Source organism: Electrona antarctica (assembly GCF_951216825.1).
Source record: "Electrona antarctica genome assembly, chromosome: 17".
In the NCBI taxonomy this organism is placed as follows: Eukaryota; Metazoa; Chordata; class Actinopteri; order Myctophiformes; family Myctophidae; genus Electrona; species Electrona antarctica.
Window position 1 is genome coordinate 25,783,686 of NC_136798.1, and position 17,734 is coordinate 25,801,419.

General features: G+C 42.4%; 1 protein-coding gene across 1 annotated transcript in view; it reads left to right on the plus strand.

Annotated features, from left to right (window-relative positions):
• Positions 1-17,682, plus strand: part of slc16a10 (solute carrier family 16 member 10) — a 45,514-nt gene extending 27,832 nt beyond the window's left edge. The window contains exons 4-6 of the mRNA XM_079525764.1: positions 11,164-11,307; positions 11,671-11,899; positions 13,736-17,682. Of these exons, the coding sequence (XP_079381890.1) occupies positions 11,164-11,307; positions 11,671-11,899; positions 13,736-13,959 (597 nt within the window). The 3' untranslated portion in view covers positions 13,960-17,682. The remainder of the gene's footprint in view (positions 1-11,163; positions 11,308-11,670; positions 11,900-13,735) is intronic.
• Positions 17,683-17,734: the final 52 nt, after the last annotated feature.

The following is a 17,734-nucleotide window of genomic DNA, read 5'->3' on the forward strand; positions in this document are numbered from 1 at the left end:
AACAGAACTACAAGCTCACAAGGCAGCATCTCGACACCATCGTGCGACAATGTAGAAAGTGGGGCTTTAACTCTGGTTGTAGATGGTTAGAACAGTGGTTATCAAACTTTTTCATGTCAAGGAACCTCAAAGTAATATGGATTTGGCCACAGACAGACCCCCATCTGAAAATCCTTTGTGCCTGCAGGGACCTAGCCGATCTACGACTTTACAACATGTCGCTGCGACGTGTTGTGAGCTTGTAGAGATGTATACAGTATAGCAGGGGTGGGCAACTGGCGGCCCTCAGGTTAATGTCAGAATACTGATATAGTGTTGGTCTCAGCTGTTACAATTCCACGACATGCAAACATGACCCGCTGTAATTACTTACAGTCTAAATGTGTAGCTCAATGCTCAACACAAGTATAATTAAAGGCATTTGAAATTACATCAGGATTCCAATTAAAAAATAGCAAAAAATAATTCAAGATTTCAATTTGAATAATAGCAAAAATAGCCGATCTACAAGCCCAAAACGCGTCGCGCTGCGACGCGCTGCGAAAAACGCGCGCTGCGACGCGTTTTGGGCTTGTAGATCAGCTATTTTTGCTACGACAGTAATATATGGCCCTAGGGAGTGAGTGTGGAAATATAGTGGCCCTCTCCATCGTCAAAGTTGCCCACCCCTGCAGTATAGGGTTAAAACGGATTCTGATTCTATATGAATTAATTTAGCTGTGGACCCCATGGAATCTGATCAAGTACCCTGGGGGTACCCGGACCCCACTTTGAGAACCATTGGGTTAGAAAGACCATTCTGTAAGTGTAAGTGAAAGGTCACTGCCTCTGCAGTGATGGTCAGTAATCGTTATCCCATATAACCACACATACACACGCATCATTCCAAAGTCACGGGTTCAAATTCAGATCGTGACCTGTGACGCATGCTCTGAGTCCCTGTTTCCTGTCTCCTTCCGCACAGTACAACCCTCTGTGTTAACTTAATTTGGGGACATTTGGGTTCATTTTGGCAGTCCCAGATTTACAGAGGATTGTATGTGCAATGTGTTCAATCTAATAAAGCAGGCATGCCTTAAAAATAGTCCTAAAAACAGAGGGAAAGTCTCAACAATCAGATTGTTCAGTTCAGGAAGGGAGTGTGTGGGGAATAACACAGCTGCTTAAATTAGCAGGGAGAGTGGTGTCAGACCCCCCCCCCCCATTTCTCTCTCTTATCCCCACAGCAAAATGCTGAGTACAGCCTTTTAAAGTTACATGTCCTTTTCCATGTTCAATGCCAACTTCCACATATCAGCTCTGAGTCTGTAGTGACTATTGAGGGTGTAAAGTCCAGCACATGCACACACACACACACACACACACACGCACACACACACACACACGCGCACACACGCACGCACACACACACACACACACACACACACACACACACACACACACACACTGTGACACACGCACACTGTGACACACGCACACTGTGACACATGCACACACACACACACACACACACGCGCGCGCGCGCGCACACGCGTGCGTGTGCGTGCGCGCAGAGACTTGACAAAACAATTATCATTTTCCGATTAGTTATTTCATGTATGGACTTACTTATTATACTACACAAAATGTAAACATAATGAAATAGCTAATTGAATAATGGAAGTCTCCCCATTCATTAGTAGTATAGATTTATGCATTTGTTGTGAGTTAATAATCCTTCTATCTTGCACGGACCTCTGGTAATGTTTTACCAGAAATTACACACCCAACTAGGGTGTTTCACATCATAATGTGCCAATGGAAATTAAATAACTTCTTTGTTTGTGCTGCATAATCACACAATGCCCAGAGCTACTGTGGAGTTTGTATTCTTAATTAAACATGTTTAAATGAATAGGTTACATTTACATTGCCCAAAGACAAACCAAAGTGCTGACAAGAACATGTAAAAACAGCATGTAAGTGACACAAAATAGCAAACGATGCAAAAGGGAAAGCAAAAGTACATACATGTACACATGTTATATAAGGGTATATGCTTAGTCAAACAACAAAAGCCAGGGAGAAAAAGTGGGTCTTTAAAAGCGATTATAAAAACACCCAGGAACTGGGCAGAGTGAATGGGAAGAGGCAGGGCATTCCACAGTGTGGGACGGGCCACGGAGAAGGCTCGGTCAACTCTAGTTTGAATGCAGTGTTAATGTAATGCATTATGTATTGATTGAGGGATCCAAAGTGATAAACAACGGTGTGCCCCCACAGTGTAGTAGTACCAGACTTCACACTTCCCAGCCTGGTAGTTTAATAGGTGGCTTGTGCCATCTGCCAAACAGGACCTTGTTTAAACGGCCTGCTATGAGCTCATTACAGTGTGCTTTATGACGATGTGCACCTGTCGGCCTGCGATGTGTGTCTTGGAGGAGGTCTGGATATTCAATTAGCTATAAAACAGTCCGGGAGAGTGTGTTAGCCTTATAAGTGTCATGTTAGATTTGTTTATTTTGGTTTAGTTTAAGTGTTATAGCTGCCGTTTCCCGGTGGCTCCAGCACTTAAACTACATGAACACTAGGGTCCCGTGCTAACTCCCTATATCCCTGTAGATCGGCTATTGTTGGCCTTTGGTGCAGAGGGGAAAAAAGGAGGGGGTCTTCTTGACACTAATAGACCTGGGCAACTCCGGTCAATGAAGTATTATAGGGTTTAAGTGGTTAATGTGGAAACTATATGAGCGAGACAATGATATTATCATGGCTCGATGTCTGGCTCATGAGCCATCTGTCATGTCATTTCCTCTTCCCACACAGCCCCTCCTTCATGTCTCTCTCTCTTGACACAAACAAAATTATCATAAAAGAATATTTTAAAATGACAAGATTTGGGTGAGTAGCAATTTATACTTGTGCACCACTTTTAAAACGTGTACCACAATGAGGTGCACTGCAGGTGCACTGCTTAAAAGCAGTGCACCTCATTGTGGTACAACTTCACAGTAAAATATATCCTCAGTGTTAATTTATCCATTTGTAATGATTAGGATTTTACTGTGGCGTTATTAGACGTAAAGTACAGCACAGTCAGGTTCAGACTTAATCCCAGCGTCTCATCTCATGACCTCTGTTGCCCATCTTTCTCTATCCATCCCCCATGCCCTGTCTCTCTCATCTGCACTAGGTTAGAAATTCAGGAATGCATCCAAATAATATCCACCTATTATCCAACAGTTTATTACAATTAATTTCTCCTTATCAGAAGGTTGTCAAACAGCATTTCACAAGAAAGTGTAAGCAATGCACTAAAGAATGAACGGTATTTACACCGTAAACACATTTGGAAATGCTTTTCTGCCCCACCTCTTCCTCTTTGGAATTTTACTTTAAAAGACTTAAGGCTTTTCTGTGTGCACATCAGGCAGTTTGTAATTGTTTGATTAAATATTTAAATATATGAATTTGATCAGTTTATGTTGGCTGATGTACCAATTTATTTCCACCCATCTATTTATAGATGAGGAGCCAAATGTGTGTAACTTCACACAGTGCTGTAGCCTAGGTTTTTTCAGACTGTATAGTGTATATATCCCCTGCACGACATGCACACGACACGTATAGGCTATATGCTTGTGCGTGGTCAATGGATGAAATGATTAGCAGACGGTATATGCTTTTTCCCCAAAAGATTTCTGCACGGTATACTAACATGTCCTCATCTAACCTAAGGTTAGTTAAGGACATGGTTGTAAGCTAAAATTAGTCAAATTGAGCTTAATCTCATTTGGTGAAAAAAGTATTTTTAGTTAGAGCCCATAAACTGGACGAAAAGGTTCCGGATTGGCTTGTGCCAGTCCATAGTTTCAAGTCAAGGGTGATTAAAAGAAAAAATACAATTGAACGTTCGCTTTGAAACACAATCTGGAATTGAGGTGCATGACCTGCTGGCAGTGTGCACAAGAAGAAATATGGAGCTGATATGTCCCAGTAGTTTGTAATATTAGCTCAGACAGACACACGCACGCACACACACACACACACACGCACACGCACACACACACAGGGCTGATAGGGCTGACCGCAATTTCTCAGCCTGGTGAAGACAAAAAGCAGGGGCACTAGATAGGGCTGTGGTGTTACAGTAGGAGATTCCAATGGCTCTCAAATATGCAACACATGGAGTTTTGTTTAATTAATACTGGTGTCCACTGTCTAGTGAAATGTCTATGTAGTCACGGGTCCTCAGAATAGAGAGTATGCGCATGCTTAAAGTGAATGGCACATCGAGTGGCAAATCGAGTGGCAAAGCAACAGGCAAAGTGAGTTTAACATTGTTTAATGTTGTTTAATGCAATCAGATATGACTTTTCTGTGTGGATGTATGGGCTGTCAAGGCCAGAAAGTCGTTTTTTGCCACTCAGTAGGCGTTCCTGCATAACTTCCTGGTTTGATGATGATGTCACGCTCATACCCTCTATTCCAAATGGCCAAAGTCCATTCCTTGTGTCATTGAAGTAAGGCCAGAGTAAAGAGATAATTCAGTTACCCTTTTACTTGACAATAGCTCTGTGGCCATCGGACTCATTGTGAATTAGTCACGTCCGTCCCAGAGATGTCTGTGTCTGTGACTGTGTACTTATTTAGTCTGTAAGGCCAGGGACATTCTATGGCCAGTTGGCCACGTGTCCACTGTACAGAGTAAGCGTGTGTGCGTGCCTGTGAATTAATTTGGAACATGGTGCTTGGGACGCTCAGCGTTAACCGCTGAATGTGTGTAAAGTGTAATCTACAAAAAGAGTGCATGTGTGTGTATTTGCATATCCATGTGTGTGTGGGAGTGTCGTGTGCATGTGTGTGTGTGTGCGTGTACGTGTGCGTGTGTGTTTGTGTGTGTTTATTTAGTTAGTATTGGATGTTCCATGCTACCGGGCCACCTGGCTGGCAGCGGCCCTAAATAAGTGTTGTAACATCACATACGCTTGGCCCATGTGCAACAATACGTGACCACACACACATCCACATGCTCAGAAGGCGGTCTGTACTGTAGAAAGGTTGTGAAATCAGAGGAGACGCATCGCAGACGTCACTTTGTTTTTTAATTAATTATCTACTACAGTGGTTCCTAAACGTTATAGCCTGTGACCCAAAACAGAAATTAGACATGGTCCCAGGACCCAAACTAGTGAAATTAGCAGATCTACAAGAGCCAGTACCCACAAATGGGTCCCGACCCAAAGTTTGGGAACCAGTGATCTACTAGATGGAAGTGGTCACTGTTGGGTGGAAACCTGTGTTCTGGAGAACACTTACTTTTTTGGAAATGGGAAAAAAATTAAAAAAAAGCGAGCCTTTGTTCCAATGGATGGCTCTTGTTAATTCTATTCATTGGTTAAACATTTATAAAAACCACAGACTTTCACTTTCACTTTCAACAAGTGTTTTAAAAACAAATTAAAAAAAAAAAAAAATCATATCCACAAGCTTATAAGATCTGCTTTTTTGGCTACTTTTGCTCTTGTACGTCAAACTAGGGCATTAATTTAAAAACATGGAAAGTTGAAATATATGGAGACAAGGTTTCTGTCCGACAGCAATAAAGTATTTTCTTTTTCAATGCTAGAGTCTGGCCTCATCCTTCAGTCATCCTCACAAAGTAAACATTCCTCCAGTCATTGACTGCCTTTAACTTTGCTGGCAGCTCTTCAGTCGAGGGAAAGCAGTGGATACGTGCCTCAGCATTGTTGCTTCATACTGTATGTACTGTATATTAGGACACAGTGGTTCCCATCTTTTTCTGGATCCACTTGAAAATCTCAGCAGGTTAATCGCAGTTATAGGAACACCTGGCTTCCGGGAAATAATACATTTGTGTGTTTTACTGGAGATATTGGGCATCTGCAAGTGCTTAAAGACAAGAAGAGTAGTGGCATAAACTACAGTGGTTCTAAAAGTGTAGTCCAGGGACCCCCAGGGTTCCTTAAATGGACCCTTACACGGCTGCAACTCTGAGACATACATTTTGATTCCATTTGTATAGTCTCAGAGTTATGGGGTCCTTGACATTATTTGTATTCACAATCATAACAGTACTGTATATAAAACACCTCTAATGTATCTGCTGCGTTGCTATGATGACAACTTTGCCTCTCGGGATTAATCAAGGCCTATCTACTGTACATCAGATGAAAGTAAGGCTTTGAAGACGTCATTTTGACCAGATCCGGAAAACAAGCCAATTAGTTTGTATTTGAGGATTAGATCAGTGATGATGCACGTTGAAAATATCATATTACGCTTCTTAGAGGGAACGATCATGGCTCCAGAGAAAGACTTTGTTTTTTTCTGCAGCGATAACCCACTGCAGGACACAACACCCACTTGCAAGCTAGCAAGAGCCCTCCAATACATTACAGACATAACTGATACAGTGTGTGAATGGTATCATGTGGCAGCCCTCACTTCACACTCGCTAGCTCCTCCGACGTCTGACTTTCAGAAATGACGTCATGTGGCAGACAAATTTCAAACGTGCACTTTCAATGACCCTGCTGCTTGGTATTAGTGCAGGGGGCTGTGGCTCAGGGGGTAGAGCAGGTCGTCCAATGATCCCTGGGTCGGCGGTTCGAATCCCGGCTCCTCCTGTCCACATGTTGAAGTGTCCTCCTTGGGCAAGACACTGAACCATACATTGCCTCCAATGAGTCGGTTGGTGTGAGCTTGCCACCATTGGTGTGGGAATGTGGGAAGTGAGGACGCTGGCGTCGACTGTTCGCCGCTTCACCTCCCAATGTATGAATGAATGAACCATTGTAAAGTGCTTTGAGCACTTGGAAAAGCGCTATAAAGATGCAATTCATTATTATTAGGCTACAAAAGGGAATTTAAAACATAACCAGACATACCCGTTTAGCAAGACTCTCTATTTAGAAAGACCACCTTACAGATTTAGCAGCTATCATTAACCACTTAAACACTATATACTTATACAGTACTTAGTTATCGGGTCCTCCAGGGCTCTATACTAGATCCTCTAGTTTTTCCCTCTACACCAAATCTCTTCTGCAAGCATAGCAGATATACTTGAAGCTCACAACATGTTGCAACGTGACAACCTTTTGCCCCAGAATAATAAAGCAAAGGTTCAAGTGGTTTAACTAACTTTATGATATCACTACTCAGGCGGACCTTAAATGTGTCTTTAGCTGAATAGACAGACTAATTGTGTCACGTGAATACTTATGCGTGGGTGGGTGGGTGTGTGTGTATGTGGTCAACCCTTGCTCAGTGCTGGTTTATGTGACTGTCAGCTGTCTTGGTTGCATCTGCATGTGTGAGCATGTGCGCACGTGGTGAATTTGTGTGTGTGTGTGTGTGTGTGTGTGTGTGTGTGTGTGTGTGTGTGTGTGTGTGTGTGTGTGTGTGTGTGTGTGTGTGTGTGTGTGTGTGACTGTGTGTGTACAGTACATGACTCAGACATCTGCAGTGTGTGAGAGATCCAGAGAGCCCCCCGGGGGCGTCCAGAGCACATGCCGCTGCCGCCGGCTGCTTCTGGTGACCTGCTTGTCTTACTCAGCAGGAAGAGCAGTGGTGGACATGCTGAGCACAGCAGACCCGTTCACACACCACCTCTGTCTCACTGCTGCCTGCGGGGTTGAGACTCTCTGTCAGATGACTGTGACATCACGGCTGTGTATAGTGTGAGCATATAGTGTGAGCTCGTAAATTGTGAGCTTTGGCTTCACATCGCCAATGATTTACTCGTACGATATGAGTAGTAGTAAAAACACGTGTCTTCTGCTGTTCAACCGTATCTCCATATGTCTAATGCTCACTATAGGACGGTACTTTCATCTCTTGTGCTGAGTTGGGATGTGGATAGTTTCATGATTTCAAGCTAGATTTCAAGCTCTATTGTGGGTTGTGGCCACTACTTTAGTTAATGTTCCAGGAAGAGAAAGGCTGTACTTTCCTGCATAATCTTCAAATCCCTGCAAATGGTGCCATTGGAAGGTAGTACATATTCCAGCTATCCACAGCCTACTTATGAGACAGAGAGACAGAGTATTAGACCCATATATAGAGATACATGTTCATTCAACAATTCCTACATTCAAAAATCCTACATGTAGTTAGTTGTACAATGAAAGCACAACAAAAGTTGATACTTGCAGATCAGCTGTTGGTGAAGAGATTTGGTGGTGTCGAGTGGAAAAGACTGGGGCCCAGTATAGCGTAGAGCCCTGGGGGACCGAACTAGGCGGTTAAGTCGAGGAAAAGTAGAGAATACATAATAAATTACATATAGAGAGACTCTTTCTCACAAGAAATACTAACAGCTGAAAAAAGATCAATATTTATTTAAAAGAAAATCAATTTCTATAGAATGTCTTTCTACTGTAAAACAATAATGTCCATTTAACCACAGGGCACAAAGAGCGTACAACCATTAACACTTAATGAAGCATAGTGTCAGTTCATGCAGGACATGAACATGTAATCGACTGTCAGTCAGCTGATTGTAAACAATCAGCCTAGCTTCCTATTCCCCATTCACAGCTCTGCTAGTCATTACATCACACTGTCATCCAATCAGAGCTTAACAGGAACATAGCACGATAGTGTACACATAATACGGTAATACAGTAATGCATTGAACAGAACAAAAACATAGGGCTGTAAAAGTGAAAGGTAAGAGAGAGAGAGAGTGTGTGTGTGTGTGCTTGTTCTACTTCACTGCACTCGTGCTGCAGGCACAAATGTATCATGCACCGCTTCAACATACATAAACGCACACGCGCATGCTTATACACACACACACACACACACACACACACACACACACACACACACACACACACACACACACACACAGAGAGATTAGCGATAATAAATGAGAAGGGAAAGAGTGGGAACAGCCTGCAGTCACAGCTCCGATGTACTGTGTTCTTTATATTGTTGTCCTACTTTAACCACATGAACCATAGTGACGCTATATATTGCTGGCCTGGGGTAATAGGCAAACATTCAGCTTAAATTGCTGATCTACAAGCTTGCAATGCATCAGCTATTTTTGACGAAGAGATGTCGTGTACAGGGGACAAAAGGATGGGACCAAGTATAGACCCCTGGGGAACCCCGGTCAATGAAGTATATAGGGTTTAAGTTGTTAGTGTTTAAATACAGCCTTCCACTTATTCTGTATTTGTTCTCTATTCTTAGCTGTAGCTGTGTTTCACGCAGCAGTGTCATAGCAGCACCGCAGTGTGCTGCTATGACAACTAAATTTCCCTCTGGATCAATTTAGGTCTCTCTCTCGCACACACACACACACACACACACACACACACACACACACACACACACACACACACACACACACACACACACACACACACACACACACAGAGAGAGAGAGAGAGATTAGCAATAATAAATGAGAAGGGAAAGAGCGGGAACCAGAAGAGATAGGATACCGACTCTTTCTCTGGAGACTGTCAATCCTCACACAGCCCAGAGGTGCAGCTGGCTGGCCTCTCTCTCTGCTTCTCCGGGTGTCTGGTTCCTGCACTGTGGTTTCAGGGCTGTGGGGGGCGGGGACATGAGTGAGTGACAGTCTACAATCTGTAGAACAATAAGTCTTGTTGGAAATGTTGAAATAATCTTTTGTAGTTTCCGTAAATTCTTTTGTAGATTTGAGCCTCCAATGCGTTCTGAAACCCATCTATTTTTTCCTAAAGTTTAACCACTTAAGTCGTATACTTAGTTGTATGATAAGATGTGAAAATAGTCCATCTACAACTATTTTTGCTATTTCGTAAATGTTGAACATTTTGACAGTTTTTGAAATTTGGAGAAATGTTTTCCCAAACTATAGGATCGCCAGGTGGTTAAAGTAGTTATGGGAATTCTCAAGGCTTGCCTTGTGCAGGCACTTCCCTAAATGCAGAAAAGCTATAATACTTACATGATCATTGTTATGTGAGATTCCGTGAAGACTTCTCTATATTACAAGATAGTTTAGTAGCTCAGTGAATACTGTGTGTGCACTGTGAGCTGTAATCTTCTTTCCCCTCACCCTGTAACGGAAACCTAGCATCTGCACTGCATTTCTCTCACTCTGATGGAGCCGTTCTCTATAGGTCTCAGAGAGCGTGCATAGAATTGCAGAACAGTTACTGGAACCTGAACAAACGCGTGGGTGGTGAATGTGGTAATACTGAGAAATGTAGAGATATACAGGAGAGGGGGCGGGAGTGAGTAGCATGCTGGGATATGACGGAAACCAACCCCTGTACGACCAGTGGTGCAGAGCAAAGGGGGAGGCGCCTTTCCCTGGGGGACGTTTAGAAAACGGTGCGGCTCCCTACACTGGCCCCAAACCTCCACCCCCCCTCCACCCCACCCCTCCACCGCCATGAATGCGTACAGTCACTCTCGCGTTCTGTCGAACCTTCGTGCACGTTTACAGCAGAAAGAATTCGGTGCTCCTGTGAGACTTTAAAAAAAAACTGCATGAACTTCACTGAGCACCTGGCAATTGTCCCTTTTTACAGCGTGGCCCTGCACGTGTCTAGCCGTCTATGAGAGGGTCTGTGTGTGTGTGTGTGTGTGTGTGTGTGTGTGGTGTGTGTGTGTGTGTGTGTGTGTGTGTGTGTGTGTGTGTGTGTGTGTGTGTGTGTGTGTGTGTGTGTGTGTGTGTGTGTGTGTGTGTGTGTGTGTGTGTGTGTGTGTGTGTGTGTGTGTGTGTGTGTGTGTGTGTGTGTGTGTGTGTGTCTAGAGCTAATGTCTTAGCTCTTAGGACCCCCTTGAAAATGAATATATACAGTATACCGGTAAGACGCCTGGGGGCGACCAGGTCGCATGCACGCATCCGCCTCGTTGATGGCAGCCTTATTTTGAATAATTCCCCAACATATACCATAGCCTGGCTAATAAGCCAGACTAATATCACACAACACCGGCAGGCAATTTCTTTTTGCCAACGGCTGATTCGGTCTGGCTTATTAGCCAGGCTACATATACCAACCATGTAATTTGCAAGTAATTGCATCTTTTGCACTTTCATGTTTGTTCATGTTCTCGTCATCCTGTTATGTGATTATGGCTGCGCCGGCAGCTGTGTTCAACGGTGTCTGATAAGGTGTGGCGCTTCTTTCCCTTTCATGTCCGCCGCAGATGAAACACGTGGAGGAGCGCTTCGGCAAGGACGCCAATAAAGAGGTCCTGCTCATGTGCATCGGCATCACGTCTGGCCTGGGCCGCCTCATCTTTGGCAGGTTGGCCGACTACGTCCAAGGAGTCGACAAAGTCTACCTACAAGTGAGCAGCCCACATTCACACACACACACACACACACACACACACACACACACACACACACACACACACACACACACACACACACACACACACACACACACACTAAATAGACACACACCGTCTATTTAGTATTCTGCACCAAGAATGAGATATAAAAAGTAAGCCAGGCCTATGACACGGCAGGCCCTGTGCTTATGCAGGTGCAATCACTGAAGAAGCCACCGCTGCCTGAGAGGAATGTATTTCTTGAAATGAGTATTTTGCATTAGCCTGGAGTAAAAAATCTAATCCCAGGCTGTCCAGTCCTATTGGTTATTATTATGCAGTGTTGTAAACCTTAACCCCCCCCCCCCGTCCATGCAGGTGTCTTCCTTCTTCGTCATCGGCGTGATGTCCATGATGATCCCCCTGTGTCACGTCTTCGGCGGGCTGATCGCTGTGTGCCTGCTGATGGGTCTTTTCGACGGATGCTTCATCTGCATCATGGCACCCATCGCCTTCGAGCTGGTGGGATCCAAGGACGTGTCACAGGCCATCGGCTTCCTGCTGGGGATGATGTCGGTTCCCATGACCGTGGGGCCGCCCATTGCAGGTACCGCAGGAGGGCGGGGCTATTATAGTAGCCGATAGTAGCCATACAATTGCGCTGGACGCCGAATGGCTACATAAAGTCTGTGTTTATGCGGAAGTACATATTCCCAAGGCATGAAGACCGCATGGTGATTGGTCGAAAAAGAACTACCGGGGGAAGTGCATACAATGGAAGTCCCACGTTACGGACACTTTATTCCGCAGTTCTTTACCAGGCTTTTCTCCTCGTGAGATGAGACAAGGCTGGGAACAAGGTTATAAAACTGTAACTTGTAATTATGATACTGGTTCTCACCGCGGTCGAGATCATGGATTTCACAATGCCACGCCAGACTTTCCGGTCCTTCATTGCCATCCCCAGTTACTGCTTACTGATGCATGTGTCCCTAGCGATGACATCAGGGAACGACAGTTTTCTACCTCTGGTCTGCTTTGAGGCAGGACTCCAGAGAAGAAGGGAAGTTTTAACCTCATTGTCAGCTCTGTAGCAGTGGCCGGCAAACTGTGTTCTTCTGGATCGGACTAGTGAAGAAACATGGGGAAGGTTGCCGTATATTAGATTAGTCAATGGGTGGCTCTTCCAAGACAGATTTTGCGCTCTCATTAGAAGGCGGGTGTAAGTGCCATCCAACCGTTTCTCTAATTTCTTTGAAAGTGTCCATGTCTCGGAGCCATAGAGTAGAATCGGCTCAACGGTCGTCCTAAATATTTTTACTTTTAACATCTTACTAAGCTGGAATGACCAGATCTTATGTCATTGCAGGCTGACCTAGTTTGAAAGTCCTTTTGGGAAGAAGATTTATATGAACCCAAATACTACCACTACTGAAAATATAGGCTAGGGGGTAGATGGGTTTACTCCTGTGGAACAGTTCTTAATTGGGTTAGGAAAGGCGTTCCAACCTGCTGCTAGCTCATGCAAATGATATTCTGAATCAGAGTGTCAGCAGAAAGGACCCAGATGTACATGTACCATTGGGACAAAGTACAGTCTTCAGCTGTAGAGTGATGTGGCATTGTTGGCCATCCAACAAAAAAAAGTGCAGTACAAAAATGGGAATATTAGCTTCTCCCCATCAGTGTTCTCCATTCAGGTATAAAAAGGTCTGGATTTCATTTAGGAAATTATATAATGAAAACAATGTTTGTAAGTTAATTATAGTATGCTTTTAGGCCTTACAAAGTATGGGATTTGCACAGAAGTTATGTTAATCTACAGGGGAGGAAAAAAGAAAGCACACGATTACAATTTACGATTACATAATTTGTGATAGTTGGTGTGTGTGCCTTATCAAAGTCTTCAAATTCAGTCAAGAAATCTGGGCCTGTAATCATCGGAATGGAAAATGTGTGGGAACTCTGACCAAGCAGCAGCTTTTCACAAATGCATCCTAGACCTTATGTTTAATTCACACCTACCCTCTGGTGAGAGAAAGGACTTTACCAGAGTCCTGCTGGGAAGGAGTCAGACATTCACAGGTCTCTCCCGCCCCCTACTGTTCATTGGACCACATTTCAAGGTATTTCACTCTCAAGGTATTTTGAGAGTGAGACTGAAAACTTGAGCAATAACAACCGTAACCACGAGAAACATGAATAACTCCTACATAACAGAGTGTCAGGGAAAGAGATTATCTAATCACCTCACCTATTCAAAGAATGTGTGTGTGTGACTGTGTGTGTGTGTGTGTCAGGTGTGTGTGTGTGTGTGTGTGTGTGTGTGTGTGTGTGTGTGTGTGTGTGTGTGTGTGTGTGTGTGTGTGTGTGTGTGTGTGTGTGTGTGGGGGGGGTGTTCTTTTCCTTAAATATTTTCCTTTTCCTTCCTTCCTCCCACCAGGCTTCCTGAGGGACAGGCTGGGGAACTACGACGTGGCCTTCTACCTGGCCGGCATCCCGCCCATCATCGGAGGGGCCGTGCTGTGTCTGATACCCTGGGTGGAGCGCAGGCGCAAGCAGAGAGAGGCCGAGGCGGCCCTCAAGTCGGGACAGGGCTCCACCCTGTTGGACTGTGAGAAGTCTCAGGGAGACGTGAAGCGCCAGGACTCGGATTCTGTTCTCTAAACTCCACCCTCCCTCCACGTCCGCCCCCACACCCCCACCGCCACTTGGATCATTTTATAATCCAAGGATCACATAGGTGCATATTTACTTGTGTATGTGTGAATGAGGTTGAGTGAGGTTCACAGTCTTCACACGTACACATACCTGTGCATGTGTGAATGTTCTCTGCCTTCATAGGAGAGGACGTTATGAGAGAAATGCCAAAGTAATGATGATATTACATATCAGATTGACCACATAATAGAGTACAAGTACAGTACATACTTTAAGCATGAATGTGAAATAGGGCTGGGCAATATAGTGATTATATTGGTATCCAAGACTAGATATTATCTAGGATTTTTTTTATGTTGTTATATCTTGACATGGCATAAGTATTGTCTTTTCCTGATTGCAGTCACTTAAGCCCTAGTTTATGCTTTAATAATCATGCGGAAAAGGGAAAAATAGCTGCAACGCACACTATACACTATACACTATACACTATACAAGCTCTACAAGCTCACAATGCGTTGCATCCTGACGCGTTGTGTGCTAGTAGATCTGCTATTTTTTTAAATTTTTGGAGCATGACATTTTTTATATATATATATATAATATTGTCACAATAGATAATAGATAGGCAAATATATTGATATTTGATTTGAGCATATCGCTCAGCCCTGAAATTATCTTTACGAACTATGCATTAGATTGTTGTTCTATGGCCAAAGATTCCATTTGACAAATCAACTTGAAGGTTAAAATGGAAATAGGTTGGTGGAAAAGAAAAAGAAGATTCATGCTTTACTTATAACTGTGGGTGCTTTATGAAGGCTGCTAGTTCAGAATCGTTTGGCCAGTCATGCCTAATGTCAGCACCGCACGACGCACCGTAAATAGCAGATCTAGGCTACAAGATCACAACGTGTTGTGAGCTTGTTGTAAGCAACGTTTTGCTGACGCTGCCCAAATCCACTGTTTTTTAACATTGCAGGTTTACATTGCTATTTACAAATTTTACATTTTACAGTATAGTTTTACTTCTGTGACATGAAAAACAAGTCTTAAGTCATATATTGGAGGGAAACCATGGCTTAATATTTTAATTGCACAACACTAATTGCCTGCTAAAATTAAAGGGGAATAAGTGGTCATCTTTACTGGGTTTTTACTTTTTATGTTTAGTTTTTTCCCCCAATAGTGCCCTTGGAAAGAATATTGTTTTTATACATTTTGGGAAGCATGCCCAAATTTTAAATATTTGGGTGGGGGGTTTATTTCTGAGTAGCACAGTATATTGAGTATATTCACTTCAGAGAAGTGCTTTGTGGAAATATTGTAAGGTTGAATTTGTAGGCCTACTGGGAATGTAGCTCTGTGATCGTCTTATAGTTGAATAAAAGGTGCTTGAGCGCCAGGAAGAAGCAACTTATTAAACACAATAACAACACATTACACTTGATGAAATCCAATTGGGGAACTTCATCTCAAGCAGCTATGGAGGGGCATTTAGGAACAAAATACAGCTCAGATGTATAATGTATTATTGGTGAAATGCCCCTTTAATAGGCTTGTCTTCTGTGCTTGATACAGTATACGTAGCTTGAATGACTGACATATGGCTGCTTTTAAAATCCAATGTGACCACTTGACATGGTGCCTAAGAATCGCTATCAGTTTGTCAGTATCTTTGACACTGTCATATTGTTTTAACTAGTACAGGAGAAGATAACTAACTGTACATCAGCATCGCTATGCAACATATGTATTGGCCGGACATGGTAATAGGTATAAAGAACATGCTTGTATTGTTTTTTTGTGACTGGTTATTATTTTTATTTTAGTGTTAAAATTGAGCAGTATTCCTTGTAAACATAGACAGTGGTGAGAATTTATTTAGCTTTTTTGTTTTGTTGTGTATGTTTGGTCCAATATTCAGAAATTCAAAGAATATTCAGAATTCAAAAATCTAATTGGGTTTAATTGGGTATACCGTGGAAAAGAAAGTCTGCTTTGTATCTGGGCATTGTGCAGATGTTAGGCTACCGGTACTCACCTAAGATAATTTATTGAATGAATGAAAATTAATAACTTCTCAAAATGGAAAGGAAAGTTTACAAGTACATTATCTTCTCACCATTGTGTACAAAATTAGTAACATTATAATTCAACGACAGTATCTTATTTGGGACATTGTATTGTCTCTACTCTCTACCATTTGAATTGTAACTGACACAAGTTTGACTAATCATTGACAATGTAACCATTAGTCAGGTTGAATCAAGTTAACCATTGACTATGTGCTCATTTCTTTAACCTTCAGTTGGCAAGGTGTTAGTTTTGATTTTCATATTGTATTTATTTTTTCTAGAATGTATTGAGCGACAGCGTCATAAGTATGCCATAATTAATGGATATTTTCCGTTAACATTGATTTATTGAAGACCAAAGGTTGTGAATGGAATGCAAATGGCTGACATATCAGTTGTGTTTGCTTAAGCACCGTGCTATCATATGCCTACCTGTAGCCTACAGTCAACCACAAATAGTGCACCTGAACCAGTTGAAAATGTTAGGAAATCAATAATCCGTGAGAATTTCACAATTTTTTTACTAGAGAGAGATTGCTTATGGACAAGTCACAGTACTTTTGTATTTCCTTTGTGTACATTTTTGATGAAGACAATCCGCTTAACACAAAGTTAAAGGTAATTCGCTGTGTTTTTCAACCAGTGGAATAGGACCCAAGTGTGGTTCATAGTGAAATAATGTTTTGATATATTGGGTCACGACCGGTTCACGACCGACACAAAATTATCTGATTGCTCTATAGTGAGTTCCAAATATGCAGCATTGAATGACCATGGGTCAGATAATTTTTCACAAGCAAGACTTGTGACACTGTCTACCTCAGATATCATAAAATAATTGGTAATCTGTCCTCATCTGGACAATATTGCTGTCCCCATTTCTCATTTGCTGTCCACATTAGCTTGAAGGCACGTCTTCAAGCTTTTACCTTATTGAGTTATGACAGGGGCAATATTTGCATTTGAAGGGGTGCTTGTGAAATATTTTGACTGAAAAAATGCTAATGAAAGAAGAAAAGAAAATGAAATAGCCGTCTTAAACTTGTGTTCTTTTAATGTTTCTCTCAGAAGATCAGTTGCCCTTTTTTATTTACAGAGGATGTAACAAGTATGAGAAAATGCACTTGGTGTTTACATCTTTTAACATTGAGTTATGGCTTTGCATATGATTAGATTATAGCTTGCCTTTGAATCAAATATTTTGATTTTTACCAATGTACAATCAAGTTCTTGTTATTATTTGTTAAAATTTTAGACAATTTGTACAATATAGCCTACTAGTTCTATTCTGTTTCTAGACTATGCCAGCACCTACTCACCAGTGAAAGCCTTGATTGAAAGAAATTACTTAATTTGTACCTCGGAGGTTGATTGTGATACCTCTTTGCCATACACTTTATGCATTGTTTTTACATACTGTATGGATTGATAATCATCAGTTTAATATAGTTGTTTAATGTAGCCATTGATTGAATATTCTCAGCTATCCAGATTGGGCTGAAATTAAAGAATTGAATATATATGTGGCTTATAGTTTATGCAGAGACTTTACTTGCAAGATAAATCGGTATGCACCACCTACGACAAATCAGGCTTGAGACATGGTGGAATCCATGCTGTTGTGTTACAGGAAAACAATCATCCTTGCTAAATTGAACTTAAAACAACTGACATTTATTTCCCAAAACATGGCCCAAATGGGG